The sequence below is a fragment of the Thunnus maccoyii genome, chromosome 3 (assembly GCF_910596095.1).
Source record: "Thunnus maccoyii chromosome 3, fThuMac1.1, whole genome shotgun sequence".
NCBI lineage: Eukaryota > Metazoa > Chordata > Actinopteri > Scombriformes > Scombridae > Thunnus > Thunnus maccoyii.
Genome location: NC_056535.1, coordinates 2,410,301 through 2,434,850, shown reverse-complemented (window position 1 = coordinate 2,434,850; position 24,550 = coordinate 2,410,301). Strand labels below are relative to the sequence as shown.

The 24,550-nt window shown below is 39.1% G+C and overlaps 1 protein-coding gene across 1 annotated transcript in view; it reads right to left on the bottom strand.

Annotated features, from left to right (window-relative positions):
* nfasca (neurofascin homolog (chicken) a) overlaps window positions 1-24,550 on the bottom strand; it is a 141,345-nt gene that overhangs the window by 53,246 nt on the left and 63,549 nt on the right. The window contains exons 5-8 of the mRNA XM_042405501.1: window positions 18,708-18,771; window positions 9,275-9,449; window positions 5,430-5,447; window positions 2,905-3,010 (exon numbers count right to left, since the gene is read on the bottom strand). Coding sequence (XP_042261435.1) covers window positions 2,905-3,010; window positions 5,430-5,447; window positions 9,275-9,368 — 218 coding nt within the window. The 5' untranslated portion in view covers window positions 9,369-9,449; window positions 18,708-18,771. The remainder of the gene's footprint in view (window positions 1-2,904; window positions 3,011-5,429; window positions 5,448-9,274; window positions 9,450-18,707; window positions 18,772-24,550) is intronic.

Below are 24,550 nucleotides of genomic sequence, written 5' to 3'. Positions count from 1 at the left end.
TCCAGATTTTCCTTTCTTTTCCTAGATAACATAACTTTTGTTTGAACAGCATTTCAATGTAGTACAGTATATTTAAGAGAATCTTTTTTTGGCAAAAACTGTACAAAAATAGTTAAAAGTGAAATCATTTACATAGACCACATCATGAATGTGCAGGTTTACATGTGAGATGCCACCACAGTAACTGCTGTTTGTTTACTTCCCCCTACAGCACAGATTACTCTATAAAAAATAGAAGAAAAAAACTGCAGAGTAGAGAAGATTATACAGTATAAAAACATATAGTTATTATTTCCTTGCTGTAAATCAGTTTTTGGACATTTTGTTTGTAATGCTAACAGTTTTCCAGAAAATAAGCAATAAACTGTTTAAGGAAATAAGAATTTCAGAATTCAGAAAAAGGAAGACATGGATACAGGTAGGTAATTATTTTCATTATCTATTCATCTGCTGATAATTTTCTTAAGTAACCAATTAATCATTTAGTTTATAAAATATTTTGAAAAAGTTATAATTTCCCAGAGTCAAAAGTGACATCTTGAAATGCCTTGTTTGTCTGACCAACAGCCCAAAACCCAAAGATAATCAATTTACTATCATGTATGACAAAGAAAAGCATTCAATCATCACATTTGAGAGGCTGAGGCTTATTATCAAAATGATCTTTCTGTCCAACGACTCGTTAACTAATCGGCTAATTGTTGCAGGTCTAGATACAAACAAAACATCAAAGAGAGAAGAGACAGCAGCTGGAGCAGACAGCCAGACAGAGTGACGGAGGTAAGGGAAGGACACTGTGGGGGATGGCAGAGAGAGAAAGCAGCAAAAAGCACAACAGACCACTTGTCAGGTTGAGGCTGTAGAGGGCAGGCAGACAGGTGTCACACTGAGTTTATGGGGTTGTTAGAGGGCAGCAAAGGAGATTAGGGTTCCACACTATTCAACTGAAGGGGAAGGGGGTCACTGAAAAAGGGTTGTCTAAAATTAAAATGTTTGTGTGTGTGTGTGTGTGCGAGAGAGAGAGAGAAAGAGAGAGGTACAGACAGACAGAGGGGGGCAGAGTGGCAGGATAGCACATCTGAGTGGCACTGTCACTCCTCATAACTCTCACTGCCAGAGAGACAGGGGTGGATGGAGAGAGAGAGAGAGAGAGATGGGAGGGCAAGGAGACACAAAGGACAGACAGACCAGGGTGACAAAAGGCAGCAGAGTTAGAGAAAAGAAAAGAGAACAGCGAAAGACAATGGGCCTAAGTAAAAAAAGAATGAATGATGTAGGAGGAAGAAGAAGTAGAAGAAGAGGAGGGTAGAAGAGAGAAGTGTGTCATGAGTGGAACCTCTGCATCACATGAATCTCCACTGGATCGCTTTGTCCTCAGCTGTGCTGCATTTTCCTGATTACTCTCCAGCTGTGTATGATTGGTCTAGACAGTCTGCAGCCTGTCAGTTTGTCAAGTTGTCACGTCTATGTTACTGAGAGTTTTTCAGCCCGGGGTGCTTTTCATTTGGCTTAATCTATGCTTCCTCCCGTCCTCGCTCCTCCATCCTCCAGCCATGACCCAGAAATCATTCTCCGTCCGTCGTCATCGAGGATGTTCCAATCCCTTAAATGCACCTCAGAGGAGTCGAGGAGGCTCCTGAAGGAGCTTAGAGTGAGGAACCACAGGTGTATCCTCTGCAGAAGTTTTTTTTACCAGACAGCAACTCCTCTTTGATCCAATGTATTTATTGATTGGTCAGCTGATCTAACAGGACAGTAAACAGTCGGGCTGTTGTTGTGATACTGCATATCAGGAAAACTACTACTAATGAAAGCACCAACAGCAGCTTTTCATATCTATTCATAGATATCAAAGACTTTGTGTGTCTCACTGAAAAGCATGTCAGACTTGCACAAACTAAATAAGCAATATTTTATTTAAAGATATTCTGAAGGGTACAGTTGTTTCTATTGTTCCTTTATGTCAGTTCTGTTCTTTCAGTAATTAAATTGTCTATTTGTATCTCATTCTGTGACAGCCAGACGCTGCTATAGATCTAGATTTATAGCTATGTTTTATAATCAAATGATAAAACATTGGAGCAGTTATCAGGTGTTTTCCTTCCAGCTATCAATATGTAGAAATGATTAAGTCACAGTGTAAAGTATTGATTAATTGTACATGAATTTTAAGTTTAAACTTTAGAGTTTCAATCGTTTCTTAGCAAGTTTTACATATTATTGACAGCTGACTTCTTCATATTTGACAGTTAAGGTGCTGAGCGTCATGAGTAGTTGCCGTTTCCTGACGTTGGAGTGAACGAGGATGTCTCGTTTGAATAATTAAATTCCTCAGTCCTTGCGTCTCTCTCTCACATCCTGTCTGGGAAAAACTAAGACATGATGAAGAGAAGCGAGTGAGGGAAGTGAGGAGACACGTTAGCATAATGAAAAGCAGCCCACGTCTCCTGAGCCACCTGCAAAATCTCCCATGCCTGCTCATTAAATAGTGAGCTGCTCCACCTGTTCACTACCACTACTCAACGATCCTGATTTCTGATTAAGGGTCAAGTTCAATAAAAAACACACTTTCACATTCTAAGTAAAGCAATAGGTAAATTAAACTGCAGACCTCCATAACGAGGTCTGTGTATTACCTGAAAGTGAAGGCCCCGATACTATGTAAGATGGGTCAATTTTAAGGGATGTCACATGTGTGGTGCATGTCTAGTGAATCCAGGTATAATAATACAGTCTAAATATGAGAGGGTCTGGTTCCTCGTCTTTCCTGTCTGCATGTGGATTTATCCCTTAAAGCAGAGGACAGATAAGTGAGTACAGGCCATTGTGCTCACTTATCTGTCCTCAGCATGTGTGTGTGTGTGTGTGTGTGCGTGTGTGCGCATGTGCGTGTGTACTGCTTACGTTGGCACAGGGTTGGCCTTGGCCTCACATTCAATGATGATGTTATCTCTGGGGTCAACAATGTAGTCCTTCACTGACTGCTTCACTATAGTGGGGGGCTGCTTCACTATGGGTGGAGGGGAGAGACAGAGAGTAGAAGGTTACATGAATACAGTCGTGTAGAAATAACACACACACATACATTTGCATGGCATTTCAGTGCACGTTAGAGACAACATAGATTTTCAATAGCTCAATATATCAATTTATATGAAGCTTCTCTAAAGAAAATTCCTTTCTTGCCAGGATGAAAAACGCTCTGAAGATTTAATGGATAAAGTTGGTGTTATTCTATATTTTTCTCATTGTCAACAAATCCCATGAAAAGACAAAAGCTAAGCATGCTGTAGTCCATCTCTCAGTACTTTCTTACTTCCCTACACTGTTTCTGGCACTCAGCCCAGCGGCTCACAAATATATAGCTTCACTTATTTAAATAAGGCTCAGTAATTCACTGAAACAACTGGCCACTGTAGTTTTTAGCAAACATTACTCAAACAGGAGGAAATAATGCATTTGTTGGGGACTATTTTCAGTGGTGGATGAATCCATATCTGGTGTTCTAGTGAGTATTTCTGGCAGCAGGACGGTGTGTGTGGGATTGAGTCAAAGTAAACTACAGTGTGTGTGTTCATGGTAATGAATGTCACTCAGTACAACAGTGTGGCTCACTGATGAGTTTTTAATAGTAACAATGGAGGTCTATGGCACAGAGGAATAAGGGATACAAACATAATACTTTTTCTTTTCATGGGATTTGTTCACAATAGGAAAATTATAGAATATTTCTTTACTATTTAATGTTTAATATTTTCTTTATTTATACCATTTATGATTCATATGTTTTTCTCTTTTGTTTTTTATTGTACAGTAAAGCCATTATCAGTCTCATACATCAGTCTGCTTTACATTCTCATAACAGAAATATATAGTCATAGTGTCCTTCTCCTCAGCTGTGTTCAGTCTATACATATTTAATGGCTCACTTAAGCCAAACCCCCTCAACACCACAGACGCACCACGCAGCCAACATTTCTCTGCCCTTTTGCATTTCTAGCTCACAGAGCCCTGCAGGGCTTTGAATGTAACGCTGTACACACACACACACACATGTACACTCACACATACTGTACACACAAGATTACAAGCACTTCAGAGGGCCAGCTGCCTGCTAGATTAAAGGAGAAGCTCAGTGCCCTAAAATGAAGCTCTAGACTATGGACTATGAGAATGAATTCCTGTCGAACAGAGAGGACAGAGATGGGAGAGCAGTTTTCCTCTTTAATTGAAGCTCTACCAGCTAATCTCATCCACAACTGAAAAAAACGCTCTATTATACATATCCCCTATGTTGCTATGGCAACCATAAGAGTATTTTTACAGTATGCTTGGTTGTGATAAAGGCCTGTCTATGAGAGATAATTGGTATGAAAATTATTCCTCAGCTTATAACAGCTTATACCACACACTCTTTAAGCTACCTCTGAGTTATGAAGACACAGTCATCTGATATTCAAAAGTGTTGTGTTATTACTGGATTTCATATTCATACACATTGATTGTTGCTGTTGTGCACAACAAGGCTTGTTGTTTAAAAATTCAAACTGCTCCTTCGATTCATTTAGTGTTTCACAGCTGATTCTGAACACATTATTTTGGCCTACTGTTCACACTAGACATGAGTTTTTCCACAACCAGTAACTGAGCTTTTTGAAAACAGTCCACTGCACTGAGTGTATAAATCTGAGTGTATATGAGAAAACAAAAAACTGAGCTTCTCAAAATGATGACATACAAGTAAACCTGCTCAGACAGGATCGGACAGGATGGGGCTGTGTGACAGCAACAAAACAACTTTCTGTTACTTTCATCTCTCTCCATAATCACTATTTTTAAATGTCAACATAGTCAATTACACAGCTCAGCTTGCTATTAAGCTGTATTTATATGGACTTTGTCAGACAATTTTTTGGTCATAAAATATTTGATTGAATTGATTCAACGTCTCAGCACAGCAGTGCAGGAAGGACTGTTTGCCTGATTCACAGGTAGCATTTATAGGACCTGATCAAATTGATATTTCTGCTCATGCAGATGACTGATAACAGCAAATGTGTAAAGAAAAGCTAAATTGTGAGTTTGGCTGTATTAAACAGTGTAGCTGTGACTCAGCAGAGTAACCAGGCTGTGATGGACACCAACTGAGAGAATATAAAGAAGAAAAGATTTTGTTTTTCTCTCTTTTCAGGCAATTTTCTTTAAAAAAAAACCTGAAAACACACAAATCATTTTTCCCTGGTAAACAGCCTTTTGAAATTAAGCAGGCTTAACATGGGCCTACTGGTTTAAATCCCAGTCATTAAGTGTGATGTCCAGTATTTTCTCAGTGGAATTAGCCTGTTAGTGTTACAGGGCTGTGGTGCCTGATTAAAATATTACTGTAGGAGAGAAACATTAGCAGTGACATGTTAGCAAGGAACACTTACAGTCTTGCAGGATCTTTGCTGGTAGTCCAACGTAAAGCCACAGGGAGACAGAAGCAGGATTATATGACTGTTAATCATATTAGAGACATGTAGACATACAGTATATACACTTTAATAATCCTATGTTATAACTTTGCATGTTACTATCTATGTGATAGCTTATGGGTAGGTCATATATGGTCATATGGAAGAAAATATCTATATTAGTTGTTACATAAATGAGAGAAAGTACAGTGATCTATTGATTGAAACAGAGAAACGACGGTTGAGGACTCACCTGTAGGGCGTTTCCATATCATAGAGAAGAGAGAGAAAGCACACACATTATGGATTAGATTATACATCAAATACACTAATACAGTGTAATATTGTGTATCTGTGGAGAGAATAATCAATCAGAGATAAAAAATCATTTTTAAAGCATTATGTGCTGCACAGTGAAATGTTGCTTTCTGTGGTGTCGAAGGAAATACCATTGTTACAGAATGTTTCAGTGAGAAATATACTCTGAGGTAGTATCTGAGGCATAGTGAGTTGATTCAATGTGTGTCAGTAAACACTTAGCTATGTGGTGTCATTTTTGGAACTTTTCACAATTGGCACACTGTACATGATTACTATATCTAGCTTATATTTACCTGCTCATTTTGTCATTTTTGTGCTGAATATGATGAGGCTGTTTCAAACTTGAAACGAAGCCTGAATAAAATACACAAGGATCTGACAATGAAGTGAGCTGACACATGCTTTCCTTTCTGTGAATATTAGGTGACTTTGAGTGTGATGCAACGGAGCACTAATAAGAAGCCACTCGACTGGAGCACGAGGTAATTAGAATTAAAAGAGAATTTGACGAAACATACATTTACTGTGATGGATTATCATGTTCTGTGGTAGTTGCTTTTCATTCAGAACAAGACTGAAATACAGCCAATAGCTTCTTCTTAAGGGAGACATGCTAATAGTAATAGCAGTAATACAGAACTGCCAGGCTGTTTGTGAGTTAAACCTCCTCCCCACTGACACACAAGAACACACACACACACAATAATGAAGCAACCCTGTGTCAGGAGTTTGACCTTGTGCTTGTGTGGCAGTTACGGATGAGTTGAGCTGTGTGTGCACATATGCATGCTTACATCAATGTTATTATGCACTCATATTTTCAGTCATGTTTTGATCCTGTTTATAACGATTACTGTGTTTAGACCTATTTACTGATTTAAAATAGTATTTATCATATGCCCCTTAGATATTATGTGTGTGTGTACGTGTGTGTGTTTGTTGATGTCCTGTAGGGATGTGTGGAAAGCACTCATCAATAAAGGTCAAGAGTGCAGTTTGCTGTGAAGCAGATAAGGAGACACAAAGAGAGGAGGGGGGTGGGGCCTCTCTCTCAGGAGCATGTGCTGCCTTAGTTAGCTCTGACAGAAGGCTATCAGGGAAGAGTCATTAGAGCATGTCATGGAGCATTATTTTGCACTACAACACTGTGATGATGTGCACTGCAAAGCTGAAAAATGGATCACTATTGATAACTAAATCTGATTGGTAATGTTTCCATAAGGACACTGCATTACCTGCTGTCTGATAATAATATCTGCCTCTGTGGAGGTGTATAAATTGAGACATTTGGAGAATTTGAATCAAACCAAGTTCAGTTGTCATAGAGGCATCCTTTTATTCTTTAGCATACTTTTACATAGATATGGACGCAGACAGTTTTTCATTTAAGCAATTCTATAATTTGCAATTTGCACTAAAAGTGATAAAAACTATTAACTAAGAAATTGTTGTCTTTCATGTAGTATGTGTGTTTGGTCTATCTTTACACACCTAGAAATGACCAACCCATTATATTTACGCTTTGTCAGAAATAAATAGAATCTTTGACAGTCAGTTTATCAGAGTGTTGCGAATACATTAAGGAGAGGTCACTGGGTTATAAGGGTATTATACAAATGGTCTCTGTAAGGCAGGGTGTGTGCATGTGTGTGTGTATCAGATCAATAGAGCATCATAAGTCCAGGGTTGAAAGGTCAGGCTTATAAAAAAAACAGAGTGAGATGGCGCCATAGGGGGGCAGAGAAATAGAAGACTGAGCAGCTGACAGCTGACTGCTGTGGTTGTGTGTGTGTGTGTGTGTGTGTGTGTGTGTGTGTGTATGTGTGTGTATGTGTATGAGTGCAGTTGTGTATGGAACATATAAGACAGGTGTCCTTGGGCCTCTCTCGGTATCAAATCATTTTTCATTGTACAATTGCGAGACATTCAGCATCATTCATCGTTTCTGTGAAAAAAAAGGAATGTGTGTGTGTGTGTGTGCATGTGTGTGTGTGTGTGTGTCTTCTCAGTAAAAAAGGAGCGTGTGTATTGAGGGTAAGAAAAGAGAAAGAGAAGGCAAGACTTTCCCTTTCTCCTTTGTGCCTTTGTTCCCAATTCCCGCAGGAATCCATTTAACAGCAGAATCCAGGCCTTTTTACTCATCATAATGGACGAGTATGAGGATATGTGTGATTGTGTGTGTGTGTATTTTGGGATTATATCTATATAATATAGGAGTATGTGCATGTTGGAATCAATGAAGACCAGAAGTGGCAAACTAGATATGAGACAGTCTATTCTCATGAAAACCACATGTTAATGTGATCACTGCTAAAGCTCCTGCAATACACATTATGGTTTCATATTTTAAAATGGAATGCATAACATGCCTGGGAAACAGTGCATGTGCACAGTGCACAGTGCACAGTACTTAAATGCAAATTATAATTCATTTTCTAAAGGCTTTTCCCCCCTAAAAACGCACCAGCACTTATATATGATTCTGCTTTTTCACTGAATAATAAGAGGTGTGATATTTAAATTCTTTTTATTTTTGGTTACTTTAAATTTGAAAGGAAAGAAAATGCTGAATGAAGGTTCATTCATTCATCCATCCATTTATTCAAAGGACCTATCTAAACCCTGCAATGCTTAATAACAGATTGGTGAAATAAAATATGTATTTTCCAAATTCTTGTCTCTTATGTGTCTTATTAAGTTATATGCAGACTATATATCAAACAAACATTTATTTTTGAGTGTTTTATAGTGAAATGTCCGTCTCTTTTCTCTTCCTGTAAAAAATGTTAAATATATGACTCATCCTGAACGTGGGGGCACATACACACATGATTTGGTGACCAGCTGACCCCCATTATGTAAAACCACACTTGACCATCATCCCATGGGTCATAGTAGCTAATAAAAGACTATCATTATGGTCTATTTTGTTAATTTCTCCTTTATCCTCCTCCTGTGACATCGCGGGTGAGGAAGGTGTAGATGGACACTGCACTATATCTCACTATAGCTCTGTGTCGCTCCAGATTTTCTCAACCATGCACATTTTTGAGTGATCCAATCAAATCTGAAGGATCCCTCAAACCCCTACATACCAAAACGTTAAAAAATGTTGCCTTGTCAAGCACAATCCCTCCATTTAAAGAAAGTCTTTACCTGCTCTACCCCACAATTCACTACAAAGAGGAAAGTGACATCACTGACATCACTGCACAGGATGTTCTACTGCAGCTCTCTTCTTGATAGTGCCATAAAGCCTGCACAGTTTGACAGAACAGCTGCAGTGAAAAGTGCAAACTGTCAGTGCTCACATCCAGTGTGACTACATAAAAACATTGTTCCCAAAATCGATTTGCAGGGCAAATGAGAATATTAAGGACCTATTGATAACCGAAATGAATTATCGGCTAGCTTCAGGATTAACCGCATTCATGTGGGTTATGGTATGGCAGTTCACCATGTTGAGTTGAAGTGGATCTGATGACTGCTGAACGACTTACGGTCTTGTGGGACTTCGATGGGTGCTGCCTCGTGCCACAGTAGTATCAGTAATGACATGAGAGCCAGGGCCGCATGCCCGCCCTGCCCCAACATCTCTCCCCCTCCGATTGGCCGGCGTCACCCCTCACCTCTCCTGACTGGCTAGATGCTTCTCCTGACAGCCGCCCCGAGGACCTGTGAGTATAGATACAGGGACAGATGGTAAGAAAGAAGGCAGCGTAGTAGACCGTACAGTAGATGTACAGTATAAACTCATTTTAGCACGTGTGTGTATGTGTGTGTGTGTATGTATGTGAATGTGTGGCTGTGTATATGCATTCTGGCACGAGAGAGTGTGTCGACTCTGGCCTATATTCACAGCTGAGTCCCTGTGTGGCTCCCTGGAGAGAGCAGCCTAGAAACAAAGCCAGGAAGAAGCTCTGCAGCAGTGATTCTTAAAGTGGGATCAGGCTCCAAACACACAAATGCTGCTTCACTGGGAGCCAGAGACAAAGCAGAATGTGGAGCATATTAAATTATTATATTATATATTATAATTTTGTTAAAGAATTGATCATCATGGCTGTTGCAGGCATCATTGTCGTCATTTAACCACTGGCATCTCACTAGCGTCTTTGTTACGATGCACATCTTTTTATCTCTTATCGTCTTTTTATCTTTCATTGTCTTTCCGTCTTCTCTTTACTGTGTTTTGCATCTTTTGTCTTCTTGTCTTAACTTTATCTTAGTTTAGTCTTGCTTTTGGTTTGTTTTGGCCAGCTTTGTTTGTGTTGCAGTGACAAATGAGGTGCATCATCCACTGTATTTGGCCCTTAAATCTCACCAAAAAGCCCCCCCTTCTGTCTGTCATTTTTAAATCTTCTCCCTTTCCAGTATTGTCTCAGGAGATTTGTTGGGCAGCTGACTGTCAAAATCCATTTCACATTTAAATGCAAAGTCAGTTTTTCTTCCACAGATCAGGGTCAGAAAAGCTAGGTTCCCTTTTTGCAGTCCTGATTTGTGCTACTTCAACTCCATCCATACCAAGCTTCATTGCCTTTTGCCCAAATTAGGATTTTTAAGCCTCAGTAACTGGCAAAGATGGTAACGAATGGTAAACCTCTGTAAAAAAGCTGCAGATTGACTCTGCAGGAACTTACAAAAACAATAACACTACATCCATGTTTTTCCAAACTGTTCTGTCTGCCTCGTTATTCAGCTGCCAGCCCACCAGCCAGAGCTTTCTAATTTACTCCCCACCAACTCCACATGACAGCCAGGTCTGTGTACTGGCAACCATACCAGGACCTCCTGCCCACTGTTAATCCCTGTCCCACATGCTGCCATCCGCCCACCAGGATCAATCCTCCACTCTGCTTCAAATCACACCAGAGCTCAAAGCTATGACAACAGGATAAGCTAAAAACAGGTGGGAGCGTGGGAGTGGGTGTTTACCATAAGGTCACTATTTCATGTCTCCAGTAAAAATAGGTCTGTAAATTTATGCTAAAATTTGTCTAAAATGTCTAAAAGGACTGAGATCCTTCATGTAAAATGGTAAATATGAATGCAGTAACAATGATCAAATATGTAGTATGATTCCAAAAATATATTAATTTGGAAAGATAGAGGAAAAGTTCAGCATTTGCCAGTTTTGTTCTAATTTTGAGTTGTCTTTAACATCTGGCCAGGAAGATGAAAATTAGCCTGCTATGCTAAAGACCAATTTATGGTAACCGTAGACAGTTACAGACTTGCATGTGGACATCTGGACATACATGCCCTTCTATACATACTTAAATTGCAGGTCTGCGCATGCATACAGATTCCACACATGCACACAAGGTAGTAACTTTGTGACAACATGAAGAAGAGTTCCTTTGTTTGTTGTACTTTGCAGAATAACAAGAAAAAGTTGAAAAAAGACAGTTGTGTGTGCTACAGCCCAATGAGAACAGGACTGAGGATGGAGAATACAGTTCATACATACAATATACAAAGCGAGCATCTCTAGTGCATGCACAGTCGGTGCACTTGTAGTGCATACAGTTCACTTGGTCACAAACTTTAGGACAAACCTCACGGACATTTGGCCTTAACTCTGACTCATTTACAGTTGTTTCTGATTTGTGTTGATTAATAGCATTGTCCCTGACAAATAAACACATGAATCAAACCAAACTGGCTGCTGTTCAGCAAGAAGCAGGTTTAAAAAAACAATAATAATAAAAACATAAAAATAAAAACAAAAGGTTAAATTTAAACAATGGTAAACAACAAAAAATGTGCATTACAGTACAATGAATGGCATGAAAAGCATGTCAACATGTTGAAGTTTCATTAGGATAATTCTTACAATGCTAATGCAAAATGTTTCGCTCACATTATAATATCAAAAATGGACACAAATGGACCACAAACACACATTTCAGGGTTGGTCTTTATCTCTTTAAACTATGAGCAATGAAATTACAGACCGATTTCACAGCAGAGGGGACACAACAGCTTTTTGGCCTCAGGGCAGTAGTCAGATTTCACCCAAAACCTGCAAACACCTTCCCCCCCTCCCACCCCTCCCACCCCCAACACACACACACACACACACACATTATGCATTAACCATCTGGTGGTATGTCAATCCAACACTATTCAACTAAATAGCTAATCTGCCCCTGGGGAGCTAATACCCCAGCATTGGCTTGCATGAGGTGCCAATCATACACACATACACACACACACACACACACACACACAAACAGGGAAGTACAGTACACCCTCATCCCACTCACACACATAAAAAGCACACATATCTGCAGTCCAGCTGTTCTGAAATCTGACCAGTATCATCCTATCTCAGTTAATTACTGGAATTGTCAGTACACACACACACACACACACACACACACACGCACGCACACCCACACACTCACATGCTCACACACACACACACAGCAGAGAAGAACAGTAGAGGGAAGGGATTAGGAAAAGAGCATGCCATACAGTCATATATGAGCCTTAAGACAGAAATCTGCTTTGAATTACAGATCTATTCCCAGAAGCACAGAAATGGAACGAAAGAGAAATCAAGATAAAAAGGAAAGAAGAAAGAGAGAGAGAGAGAGAAGGGCAGAGAAGAGGTAATGGAAGTGAGAGTGAAAGCTCTGAAATAGGTCAGTGTTTCTCTCCGTGTGTGTGGAACTCTCTCTAACACTGCAGTGCATTATAAATGATAGCACAGAGTGATACACTGAGGCTGAGTGCACAGCAGGCGACAAAAAGGGTCAGTGAACGTCACATACTACATATTACATATTAACTTGCATGGCAGTCGAAAATAGCAGCTATACTGCTGGCTGCATAAACCTATTTTATATGGTTTGTGCATATGGTGCATATGGTTATGTCCAGCTATTTTTACCCAAATGTTGGGAGAATCCTGTGACACAAATTGCAGATGAATTTTCAAGCTCTAGAGCTGTCTTAAATGCTTACACATTTGTCTTAAAGGAATATTTAGATATACAGTGGGGATTCAGGGAGGTCACTGTACCTGGCCAAGAAATAGCCCTCCACATAACCCCCTGTTAAACCACATCTTCTCATCTTTACACTTCACTAACATGTTAATTAGTGAGCTTTAGAGGATGGTATATGACAGTGGTGTCATTCCTCTCATCTAACTCTCAGCAAGATAGCGAATAAGTGTAGTTCCCAATATATGAAACTCAGGTATCACATCAGTACTAGTATTGAAACATTTTAAATGGTACCCAGCACTAAAAATGACAGAGACTGATGAGGATGCTGAGGAGTTGCACCAAAGACACACCAGCCAATACAACAGAAAGTGATCATAAACCTGGGGAAAGTTCTATCTAGCAGCCCTGGCAATTTTAATTAATAAAGCTGTTAGAATTATTTATTGAGCTGTAATGGATGTGATTATATGAGTTTCTAATATGATGACCACTCCCAGTTACATGAGTGGAACAGAATACTGGAACCACCATGTAAAAAAAAAAAAAATCCAATTCCATTCCAATGTAGAACCTGACTATCTGTCCTATGAAGCTCAAAGTTAGTACATAACTAACATCTAGTTTGAAGATGAGTATAAAGCTAGGCTCAATATACTGTATTTTTTTCTGTAGTGTCTAATATGGATTTCAATAGTTTAGCTCATCTAGTCATCATACCCAAAGGTGAGGTTTTACAGTACAGCTATGAAAACAACATCATGTGAATACAGCTGGTTTAAAGCAGGAGATTTGAAGGGATTTGTGGGAACGGGTGAGAGATGTGAAATGTGGATGACAGGTGGGTCAAGGCCTTTTGATTTATTGAGTACAATAGAAGCTTTAATTCTGAGGTTTATACATCACACACAGAGAGAGGCAATGTCAAGGTCCAAAGCTGGCAGCAGATTGACTTTCTGGCACAAGGGTATATATTGATTCACTCATGCATCCACAGACAGACCGAGGTTGCTCCATATCAACAACAATATTTTCCAGATGGTTTCCACAGGGCAATCTTCCCTTCCACTTTCTGTAAAATTAGCCTAAAATGCCTATCCAAGGCATAACTAAAGTGAATTGAAAGCTGTTCTTGAACCATTAGGAGTACATGCATGATTTGGTTGTGGCTTTATAGAAACCACAAAAGCTGCATATGGAATTTCACTGACTATTTGAAGTGCCAGTCATTGGCAGAATCTGTTCCTATTGGCTCGGTCTTTACACGAAAGAAGAGGGGCAGGCACTTACTTTCAACGTGGACTCTCATTGGCTATTGTAGGCTGTGGACAGGACATGGAAGCCCCTATTGGGTCAAGTGAGGTGTAAATCGAAAGGTCAGAGTGCAGCCAACATTATGATACTGAGATGTGGCTAATATTTACATGCTAACTCAAGTTATGATTATGATAACCTTTGCCAGTGTAACAAGACCATTTTTGTCAGAGTTGTATCAGTCAGTGGAGTAATATGAGGCTTCATAGGTGAGTAGCATGAATTTTGTAATTGTTTGTTTGTTTGTTGGTGGTCTAACAGAGGCATTGATTTTACCTGCTGTTGTGACTGTATCTTGAAATTGTTTGCATCAATAGAATCACAAGAACTTAGCTTTCCAAAGATGTGTCGCATGAGTACCAACTTAAAGATAGAAGTAGTGTACATAGCATAGTTGTGCCGGTGGGCGGGTCATCAGACCATTAAGGGGTTACTGGTTTCATTTTTAGGGGGTGACTTGGGTGGTGCACTCACCTACAGTATATAACAAAACTGAGTACACCCCTGGCTGATATCACTAAAATATTGATTAGTTACAAACCCTGTCTATTTAATGCACTTTAAATTTGCTTTTAGACAAAACCCAAGAATAATTAAGCCAATCCATTTGAAAAACAGAATGTTTGACTGATTAAACTATAATAAAAGGTCCATATTTAAGAACAAATTGCAACAAAAGTCAGCATACCCTTCATTAGTGAGATGCCATTCTTTTATTTTTTAATATTTGGTACGCCGGCCTTTTCTTTTGATGACAGATTGGATCCTCCTGGGTATGGATAATAACAGTCTACAACAAATCTGTGGAGAGACGTTCTGCCATTCTTCACAGATGATTATTTTCAGCTGCTCTTTGCTGGAGGGGTTTTGTTGCTCTACCTTTCACTTCAAAATAATCTAAAGGTTTTCTGTTGGATTCAGGTCAGGGGACATACTTGGCCAGGTCATAGCTTTCACTTTTTTCTTCTTTAAAAACTCTTGTGTGATTTTTGCAGTGAGTTTGGGATCATTGTCATGTTGGAAAATTCCTCTCTTGCCAACCTTCCTGAGATTGGGAGTCATCTTTTCATTCAATATTTGGGTATACAAACTTGTATTCATAGTGCCACCTGTAAATGTCATCTCCCCTACACCTTTTGCACTCATGCAGCCCCATATCAACACACTCCCACCTCCATGTTTCATGGTCGCCACTATACAGTCACTGTGGTAGTCCTGGCCAGGTCCACGCCAAAAATGCTGGATCCCATCTAATCCAAACTAATTGATTTTGGTTACATCTGACCAAGGAACGTGACAGACTACACAGGATAAAATGACAGTTTATCGTGTTCAATGCCTATTTTCATTCCTGACACCCCATGTCTGACAAATCTATTGAGCTGATATTGTCCAGGCTTTAGACGCCTCTCAGTCAAGTATATCACCAGCAGGTGGAGAGAAGTTGCTGGCAACTCCAAGTGTATTGGAGGAGACATATGGCCAGGGACCATATAGTATCAAATCAGGGAAAACGGGTCAACACTCATTTTTAAGCTGGCACTAGTTGATGTTGTTTCAAGGGCCCAGTTTAAGGGCAATCAACAGCTGTGCCCTTGCTCGGTAGCAGTCATGAGGAATTGGGACACTCCTGGTCATCATGGCAGTAGCTCAGAGAGTGAGAATTTTACAGGGTAGTCTGGGGGACACAAATGCAGCTCTGGGCTGGCAGGTTTTGTTTGGCTGGCTGCTCTGATAGTGTGGAAGTGTGCACAACTGTAAGTTGTGTCACATTTCTAGATGACCCAGCTTACATACTTTGGTTTACACATACTAGGACAGCACACACACACATAAGGTGACCTAATAGACCAGCCAAAACACAACCAGGTCAGAGTTACCTTAGTTTGGCCTAAGGTCCAGAACATCACGTGCACATTACCATCACACTCACAAACACACACACACACAAGTACACAAGTATTTCGCCTAACATTGCATTAATGGGTGAAGCTGTTGGAAATGAAATGGATGGAATTTCATCTGGCCTCTCCCTTCTGCCTCTCATGCTACAGGCTCCAACAGAAACAGATTGGCCTGGTGCAGGCTATTTCTAAAATGAGCTTGTTAATTTGTATGTTGTGTATACAGTATGTTTTGTATCATGTATCAGTGAGCACTGCTTAGTGACCTTCGATGAGTTTTGCCAGAAGCACGCTTAGAGTGGAAATCATGACACAGAAAGATTAAAATGTTAACCTACTTCTAAAAACTGCAGGGAATTAACATAATTTGCTAAATGAGACTGTTAAGAAAACTGGTATTTGAATATGATATGACTTCTTCCATTATTTAAGATGAGAGGGCGATTTCTGTAAGACAGCCCTGTCATTAATATGCACTTAGACTACCGATTATTTTTTATCATCATGCCTCTTTACTGTGAAGTCTACTGGAGTAAATTACATTTTGCCCTCCTGACAGGCCAAATGTAGAATGAATCAATTAATCTTAAGACTGATTTTCTTATCATAGCCTTCACAGGTTATTTGTTTCATAAGAGGAACAGCTTAAAATGCAAGAGCTAAAAAAATCCTCACTGTTAAATGAACTGTGAAGCATGATTGGCATGACTGAAGCATGATTATTACATCTGCAAACTGACTGACTGAAAAGACTCTGCTCTTTGAAGAGTAACTCTTTTCCTGTAGATCAGATATTGCAGAATATATACAAACACATTTTTACAGATGTTACGGTAATCGCCTCTTTAAGCATGTGTTATTACAAATTAAATTAATTGCTGTGCTTCCTCTTTGTCCATGCCGCGGAGAGCATACACATTCAGTTATGCCCATCCCCAACCCAGTACACACTTACACACAAACACAGTCTTTGTACCAATTGCCATTATTCCATTGTTCTCAGCACTAGGGGAATCCATTAGAGTGATTTTGGATGGTGCTCAGTGATAATGGTGCTCTTCTGGGACAAACATAGTGGAGACGGGACTGAGGAGGTGAAATGTTTTTCATGTAGATTTGGAGGGTGCATTTTGGTGTGTGTAAACATATTCCAAAACTGGAAAATCCCTCATTTCACACAATCCCATTTAATGATTTTGTGTGTAATTGTGCATGAAGTGCTTGTATGAATTTTAATGCCCATGCCTGCAAACGGAGCAGGTTTGTATCTTTATATATGCAGAGGCCCTCCCTGTGTTCAGTGGACTGCTTTATATTAGCGTGATGCTACAGCTTCAAACATCAAGGGTACATCCACAAATTAATATTTATGTAGATGATGGGTTATTATTCCTACCGGACCTTCACAACTCTCTAAAAGAATGCATATAAAATTTTATTATAGAATTTTTAAGTTATAAAATTCTTCCATGTCCAAGGTAAACACTTGTCACAAGGCTAATTTCATGTGTGGTGGTGATTTGGACCTGAGAGTCCCACCATTAGTTACACAATGTTAGTTTTTTCTCCATAACTGATATGAAGCATTCATGTGCTGGTGGTGTTGAATGACAGTGTGTTATTCAGACGTTGTTTCCATTCCTAGAAGATGAACAGTAAATGACATAGTAAACCTGCATAACATTTAATCCCATTTCTAATATTTTAACTGCTGCTACCCTAATGAACAGTAATGATTTTTTTCATTTAAACTTTTAGCATTTTCACAGCCATTTATTGAAAAAATTCCATCCAAAATATTTACAGAACAGTCCGTAATGAATCAGTTTCTGTCTTTTCTTGCTGCAAAAGCTTGTTCTAAAAACAAATACTGTACATTTCTCCTGACAATTTTTTTTTTATTTCTCTGAGGCAGTGGCAACGCTGGAGGCATAATACATAAACTGCCCCTTCAACCGTTTCTCTGACCTCTAAATATACCCTCAACACAACATCACCAGATCTGTTCTACTAACACCCCAAAAATAGTACTTCACCCATCACACACAATTACCCTCAGCACTCCACCACAGTCCTGTCATGGCTGCTGGGAGTACTGCACTCACACATAAATGTGTACAAGTAAGGCAGAAGTCACAGTAAATCACAAACTGGTGGAAAAGCAAAGCCCGAGACGGTAAAACACATACACATGACCACACCAGTCTTTCCTGCTGTATCCTGTTAGTTGGTGGCCCTTCCCTGCTGCAATCATAGCTGCTTCCACTTTAAAAGAGGAATGCAATTAAATGAATGAAAAACAATACAGAAAAACCTTTCTAAGGCTTTTCCACTCAGGACATGTTTGAGGCAATAGGCTTAATAAGTCACAAACAGCTTGATGTGTGTCAATAATGTGAGGCAGAAGACAGCCAAGCAGTGCCGCCAGTCAAGCACCAAAGTCTGAAGCTTGGTAATCATGAGCTGGATACTTGTTTTTCCTTTTAGGTGAGCTAAAGGTAAGGAAGAGCACAAAAAAGTACAGACGCTATTTTGCTGCCAATACATAATCAATATTCCCAATCACATACGAGAAACATTTCCATAACATCATGCTTACACTGTAAGACTTTACTTATGAGGTGAAGCAACCTCTACAGATGAATGAGAGTGAAAATGTCCTCTGCCTCATATGTGAGCTCAAGGAATATGTAAAAAACAAGGGAGGGATTGCTATGAATGTACATTATTAATACAGTAGTCTACTTAACAGAACTTACCTTCACTGATGTGCACACTTATCTTTTGCCTGTCTACCCACTCTGCCGTAACCGCTTAGCAGACCTGATGAGACATAAAGAGAAAATAAAAATATTAAAATCTCTTGAATTCTGTTGACCAAACAAATGGCGATGTAATGTACTGTGAGCATTCTGCCTCACTGTTCATTTATCAGTTTAAACAGAAAGCTTCTCACAAGGGTTGGACATATATGGAATCAGTGTTTCTCCAAAGATATTATGTTAAACAAGCATATTGAATGTCTGTGGTCATATCAGAGGTTGTAGGTTATAAGTTAGACCATGGTATAATACAGAATATGTTTAACTTGAGCCTGGTCGGCTCAAATTTGTTGTGCAAAGAGAGACCATTGCAATAAAAGAAGTCTGAACAGACTACAGTCATATATGCTGATTTCTCATTAGTCTTTGTTAGCCTAAGCAGAGGAAGAAGCAGAAGATACAGCAGAGCAGACAGCAGCGCACACACGCCTTAGGACTGTCTGCCTCAGTGTTGTTTCTTCAACTGTGTGTTTATGCTTTCAAAGAGCTTGTCTGTACGCCAGCTACTGCCCTAAGGATCACAGGATGCTCTTTCCCTCTTTCTTGTTGTCCTTCTTTTCTGTGTTGCTGCTGCTGCACCTTCACACATACAAAGAAACTCACACAGTCTGCCTGGAGGACTGTAGAAAAGCCTGTATGAGAATATAAAATACACACAGACACACACTGTGTTTATGCTACAGTGACAAAAATACCCCAGTCAATACATTAAAACCATACTGTTACTTTACAAACTTATGATGATAAGTCAAATTATTTGAAGGCAACGTATTACTTATAGTAATAAGTCAATTTCAAGCATAAACATAATTGACTTTTGCTTTTTAGACAGTTAAGTACAAATGTCCATCCTCAATACTGCACATCCACTGGGTGTAAAAAAGATATAGATCTAGTAATGCACTTCAGAAAACAAATGCCTATTCAGCAAATGTCCCAAAGAATTGCTGAGAAACATGACTTCCTGTGTCTTTCAATGTAGTTTAAGACAGATCACAATACATGTGTTGTAACTGAACTTGGTACTGATTGGTTTTCACAGCAACAGAATCATCAGCATCATCAGCAAAATGACTCTGTTGTCCATGGTTAAACCCAGTCCAGCAACGATTCCTGGTTTCTGTGTCTGGCAATGGTTGAACATTAACCTCTTTCACTCCCCAAGGACGCCGGTGTCCGCGGGTAACATTACTGTCTTTCAGAGGCTGTAGCTGACTCAGTTTTAAAACTACAATGAGAATACTGGTATCATATGAAACTAGGCAACCTAATCCATTGGAATCCATTGGTACCAACCATGTTATGCTAGCTTGTCAGGAAGGGGGCTAAATAACGCTCCAAAGTTAGGCTAAATTTTGTTGAGGGAAAAACTAGCATGGCTATTTTCAAAGAGGTCCCTTGACCTCTCACCTCAAGATATGTGAGAAAATGTGTTCTCTGGTTACCCACGAGTCTCTCCTTCACAGACATGCCCACTTTAAGATAATCTCATGCAATTTTGGGCAAATTTGGGCAGTTTTTTGCATGCAGTGTAAATGTGCTATTTTCACCTATTCTAAAAATGGTCTATTTGAATATTTCTGCATACTGGGGTCCCTAAACCGTCTTGGAATTGCATAAATTATGTATGTAATATGTAATTAGGTATGACTGGAAAGCTGAGACTCTTGTGGATTCAATGAGCCCAACTGTATTCATGCGTGATGATGTTAGTCCCCATAGTAGCCATTTCATTGTAGTGTGACCATTTTCTCACCTCAGTGTATAAAATAACCTATTGTGACCTCTAGGATAATCACAGCCTCATGAAACATAACAACCACAAACTAGAGAACTCAGGCATTCAGAGGATGTATGGCTTTCCTAGGTATATTGACAATAAGGGGGTTTCTGTGCACCATCCAATTGCTGAAAAATGCAATTCTTACAGAAATCTCCAAATCTGTCAAAAGTTTTTGATCCGAAATCACAGCATGAATTTTTCTATGGTGTTCTTCAAGGTCTCAGTGTCTTAAAGTGGTATTTTGAAGGGATTTTTGACCATTTTCATCAATTCTCGAGTGGTTAAAAATGGTTTTGTACCAAATCTGTATAGCAAAAAGTATCAACCCAAAAATTGATGAAACAACTTATGAGACATAACTGAGCATGGGAGTGGTCATCAAATACTTCCATCTTGATGTTCTTTCAAAATTTGAATAGGTGCCTAACCAAAACACAATGTTCATTACAGATTTATTACTTGCTTTCAGATGGTGTATACCACTTGTATTTGGTATATACTATTGACCTGCTATCTCCCCCTAAATATCCCCTGTCCCCCCAAAAAATGGGTCTATAGTAGGGGGGCGGGAGTGGAAGAGGTTAAAAAATAACAGTGTTCTCTGCTTGCATCTACTGAAGGCTATTTTGGGCTCATCTAAGTAACATGGGATGTTACAGCTAATTAAAGAGAACACTGGCATGAGCTGTAGACAATACAAACGTGCAACTGCTTTGATGTGGAAAAATCAGAGAAATGTTCCTTTAATGGATCCACATACTTGTAGCTCATAATTAATTCACAAGAGTAAGAATTGTTGAGGGTAGCTCACTTTACAATGAACTTTTTCATACAGTAGGAATATAAATAAATTTATCATGTACACAGCTGTGTAGTAAAAAGCACATTCAGAGTGGTTGAACTTTTAAACTATCAGCCTTTATAAGCTATTGCATCATATTTAACTCGATCTGATGACTAAAGAGTTCATCCGTTGTGTATTTAAGCAACATATCCCCTCTGACTACAGTATGACACATATTGAACATCTGGGGAAGAAATGTTTAACTGGGTTAAGTGCATTGCCAAGGGGCACAGTAGTAGTATGCCCTACTTGAGGAGAATGTGTATGTGAGTAAGGCTGCAGTGCTGTGTAATAATGCTGAAACATACAATACAGACTCTCCTTGTCATCTTGTTTAGCAGCAGCACTGTACTGGGAACAGGCCTGAAGTTCTCAACCTTATCTGACTTCACCCCAACAACACTCTGTTTGAACTGACCTCGCCACTGCAGCAGCACTATATTCAAAAACGACAAAATATTTGAAATACGATGATTCTGGGTGCTGGTTTAAGGAGGGTTCATTGAGCAGAGGTTACTGGAGATTATAGTTAATGGACGGATTGCATAAGACATGCAGTGGTTACACTTAAAAACATTTAGTGTACAATGACTGTCACTGGAACCTTCAGCCTCTGCTACTCCACATTTTGATTGTTCCCTGTGTATTTGTGTGTAAATGGTTCCATAATGTACAGTTCTTTGTATGTGTGTTAATTACATTGATCTAAATCTCCAAAGCCTCTGTATGGATTCAGACACACTGTATTATATCAAATTACTGTACTTGGATATAATTTTGAAGTAGCTGACTTACTTGGGTCTTGAGTGTTTCGATTTTGTACTACATTAAATTTCTAACATTTGATGATGATCAGTTGACCAGACTACATATTATGTTATCTGTGATGTGTTTTGCTGGTTTTTGGTTGAATGGCTATTTCTAGCTACCACTTCAATCAGCCTGATCAGCAGGATACCCTCAGCCTATATGATCACCAGAGGTTCACCTTTAGCTTTATTTTTACACAGGACTGCTTTTTAGTCTTAGTTCTCAGGACCCAATGCTCTGTGTTTTCTTTATAGTTATATTTCATAAGGGACTGCTTCACACCTGAGATGCAATGTGAATACAATTAACTGTAAACTATAAAACCTCAAAAATAAATTAACTTTTGCAATCAGTCAGTTGAGTTAACTTACTGTACTTTTGTAATTACGTCTCAGCTGAGAATAAACACATAGTGAACACAATTATCCACAAGAGAGCTTGGATTGTAAAATAATGACTTACAGTGAATATGGTGAACTGAAGCTGAAAATACTGAGCAACATCTGATCTTAATTTGATTACAGCACATTAGTCATGCTTTGTAAATCTATCCTCAGATCTCAATAGATGGGACTTCTGTCAGAGTACAGATTGTCTTACTACATTACCACTGTATACATTATCTGCAAGTAGAATACTGACATCCTGAACCATCTATTCTATGCAATTTAGACATCTCCATTAAACAGGCATAAAAACAAACTCTTTAAGGAATCGCTTTCAAGGTGATATCCTTTTCAAGACCTTTGGTACAAAATATTTATGTTGATGCAATGATTCATTCTTTTAATTTTATGATAGAATATTTCCCAAAATGCTGGAGTGTTTCTTTAAACTGAAACAACAGAAGAAGCAGTAGGCTGGCTCTGATTAAATAAAACATCCAGCAGTAAACACTGTTTCTACACAGGTTGTAAAAAGTAAAGACCGCACTTAATGTGTGAAGTGAATAAAGAAATGACTGATCCATCAAACACACCTCAGTGTAGCTTTCGCTGACCTGCTTTCACCAGCCTCATGGGACAATAAGGAGTGTGTATTCATGAGGTGCATGTGGGCACTTTGATGTCCAGTCTATCACCTGCTATTCCCTGCTGATCTATAACAGGTCTAGCACTCACCAAATTCACTAATGACTGTCCCAGAGGCTCTGTGTGTGCATGTGTGTGTGTTATATGTACCGTACACCTCCATACATGAATATTATCTCCCACCCCCCAACCTCCTATTCAGCCTCCAGCCATGGCCTTTTAACCTAATCCATTACTATGCCAAACACACACACACACACACACACACACACACACACACACACACACACACACATAGGTCATGGCAATAAATGGCTCATGCACACACTCAAAGGTCACAGGTCACATGCTAAAGACGTTATGGGGGAAATGTCTATGACAATGACATCATTTCCTTGGTATAGATGTCCTTTAAAAGGGGTTGCTATGACAACCATTGTGTAAGAGGTGTTGGGTTGATGTTTTGATGTTTTTTGATTTGTGATGGCAGCAGTAGAAGTCATAAATGTTACTGCGTTGTTTCTAAATTTGTATCATGAAATGTCATCCTATAACCAAGAAATATTTGAGCTTTAGGTTCCCTCACCTGATTTCTGATGTTTCTTTTCACCAAAGGATTTTTAAATGATGCAGTAAAACAGATCTGTGTTAAGTGTGTTGATTTGTGGATGTCATCTTACCAAACAAAGTGTGTGCATATCTTTCTTTTCTACGAAAGTGATTTTCTCACTGATAAAAAACCTAAGCAGAAATTATCATTGGAAATCTTCTGACGCAACCCTTGGTGGAGCTTTCTCCTACACTGCAGACAGTCACTGACTTCACCTCATTTCAAATCAACTGGAAAGAGGCGGAAACTTAAAACTTGCTTATGCTGGGTAATCCATCACAGTGAGTACATTCTGTGATAACATCTGTGGAAACATTATCGCTGTGTGTTATGCAATTGAAAGCATGAACTTTCAACTAAGGCTCTAAAATCTGAGATATGAGAGTTGGCTGCTGAAAAGCTCTGTTTTAATGACGGCTACTCAAATCCAGAGCATGAAATATAAATAAAAAATACAAGAATTTTTGGACTTACAAATACAATATACAAATACTAGTAAGTAATATCTCACTCTAATAGCAGTAATAGTATTAGGACCTGGTTTCCTGGATGCTTAAAAAGAAAAAGAAAAACACCAAAAAGCCCCCCTCATTTGCTTATTCCAGAGTTTTCAATCATATCTCATGATCATCATTTGAAATCCATCTGCTTAGACCTTGAGATGTGGTTCAGGTTCTCAGGAAAAAGTTTTCAACAGTATTT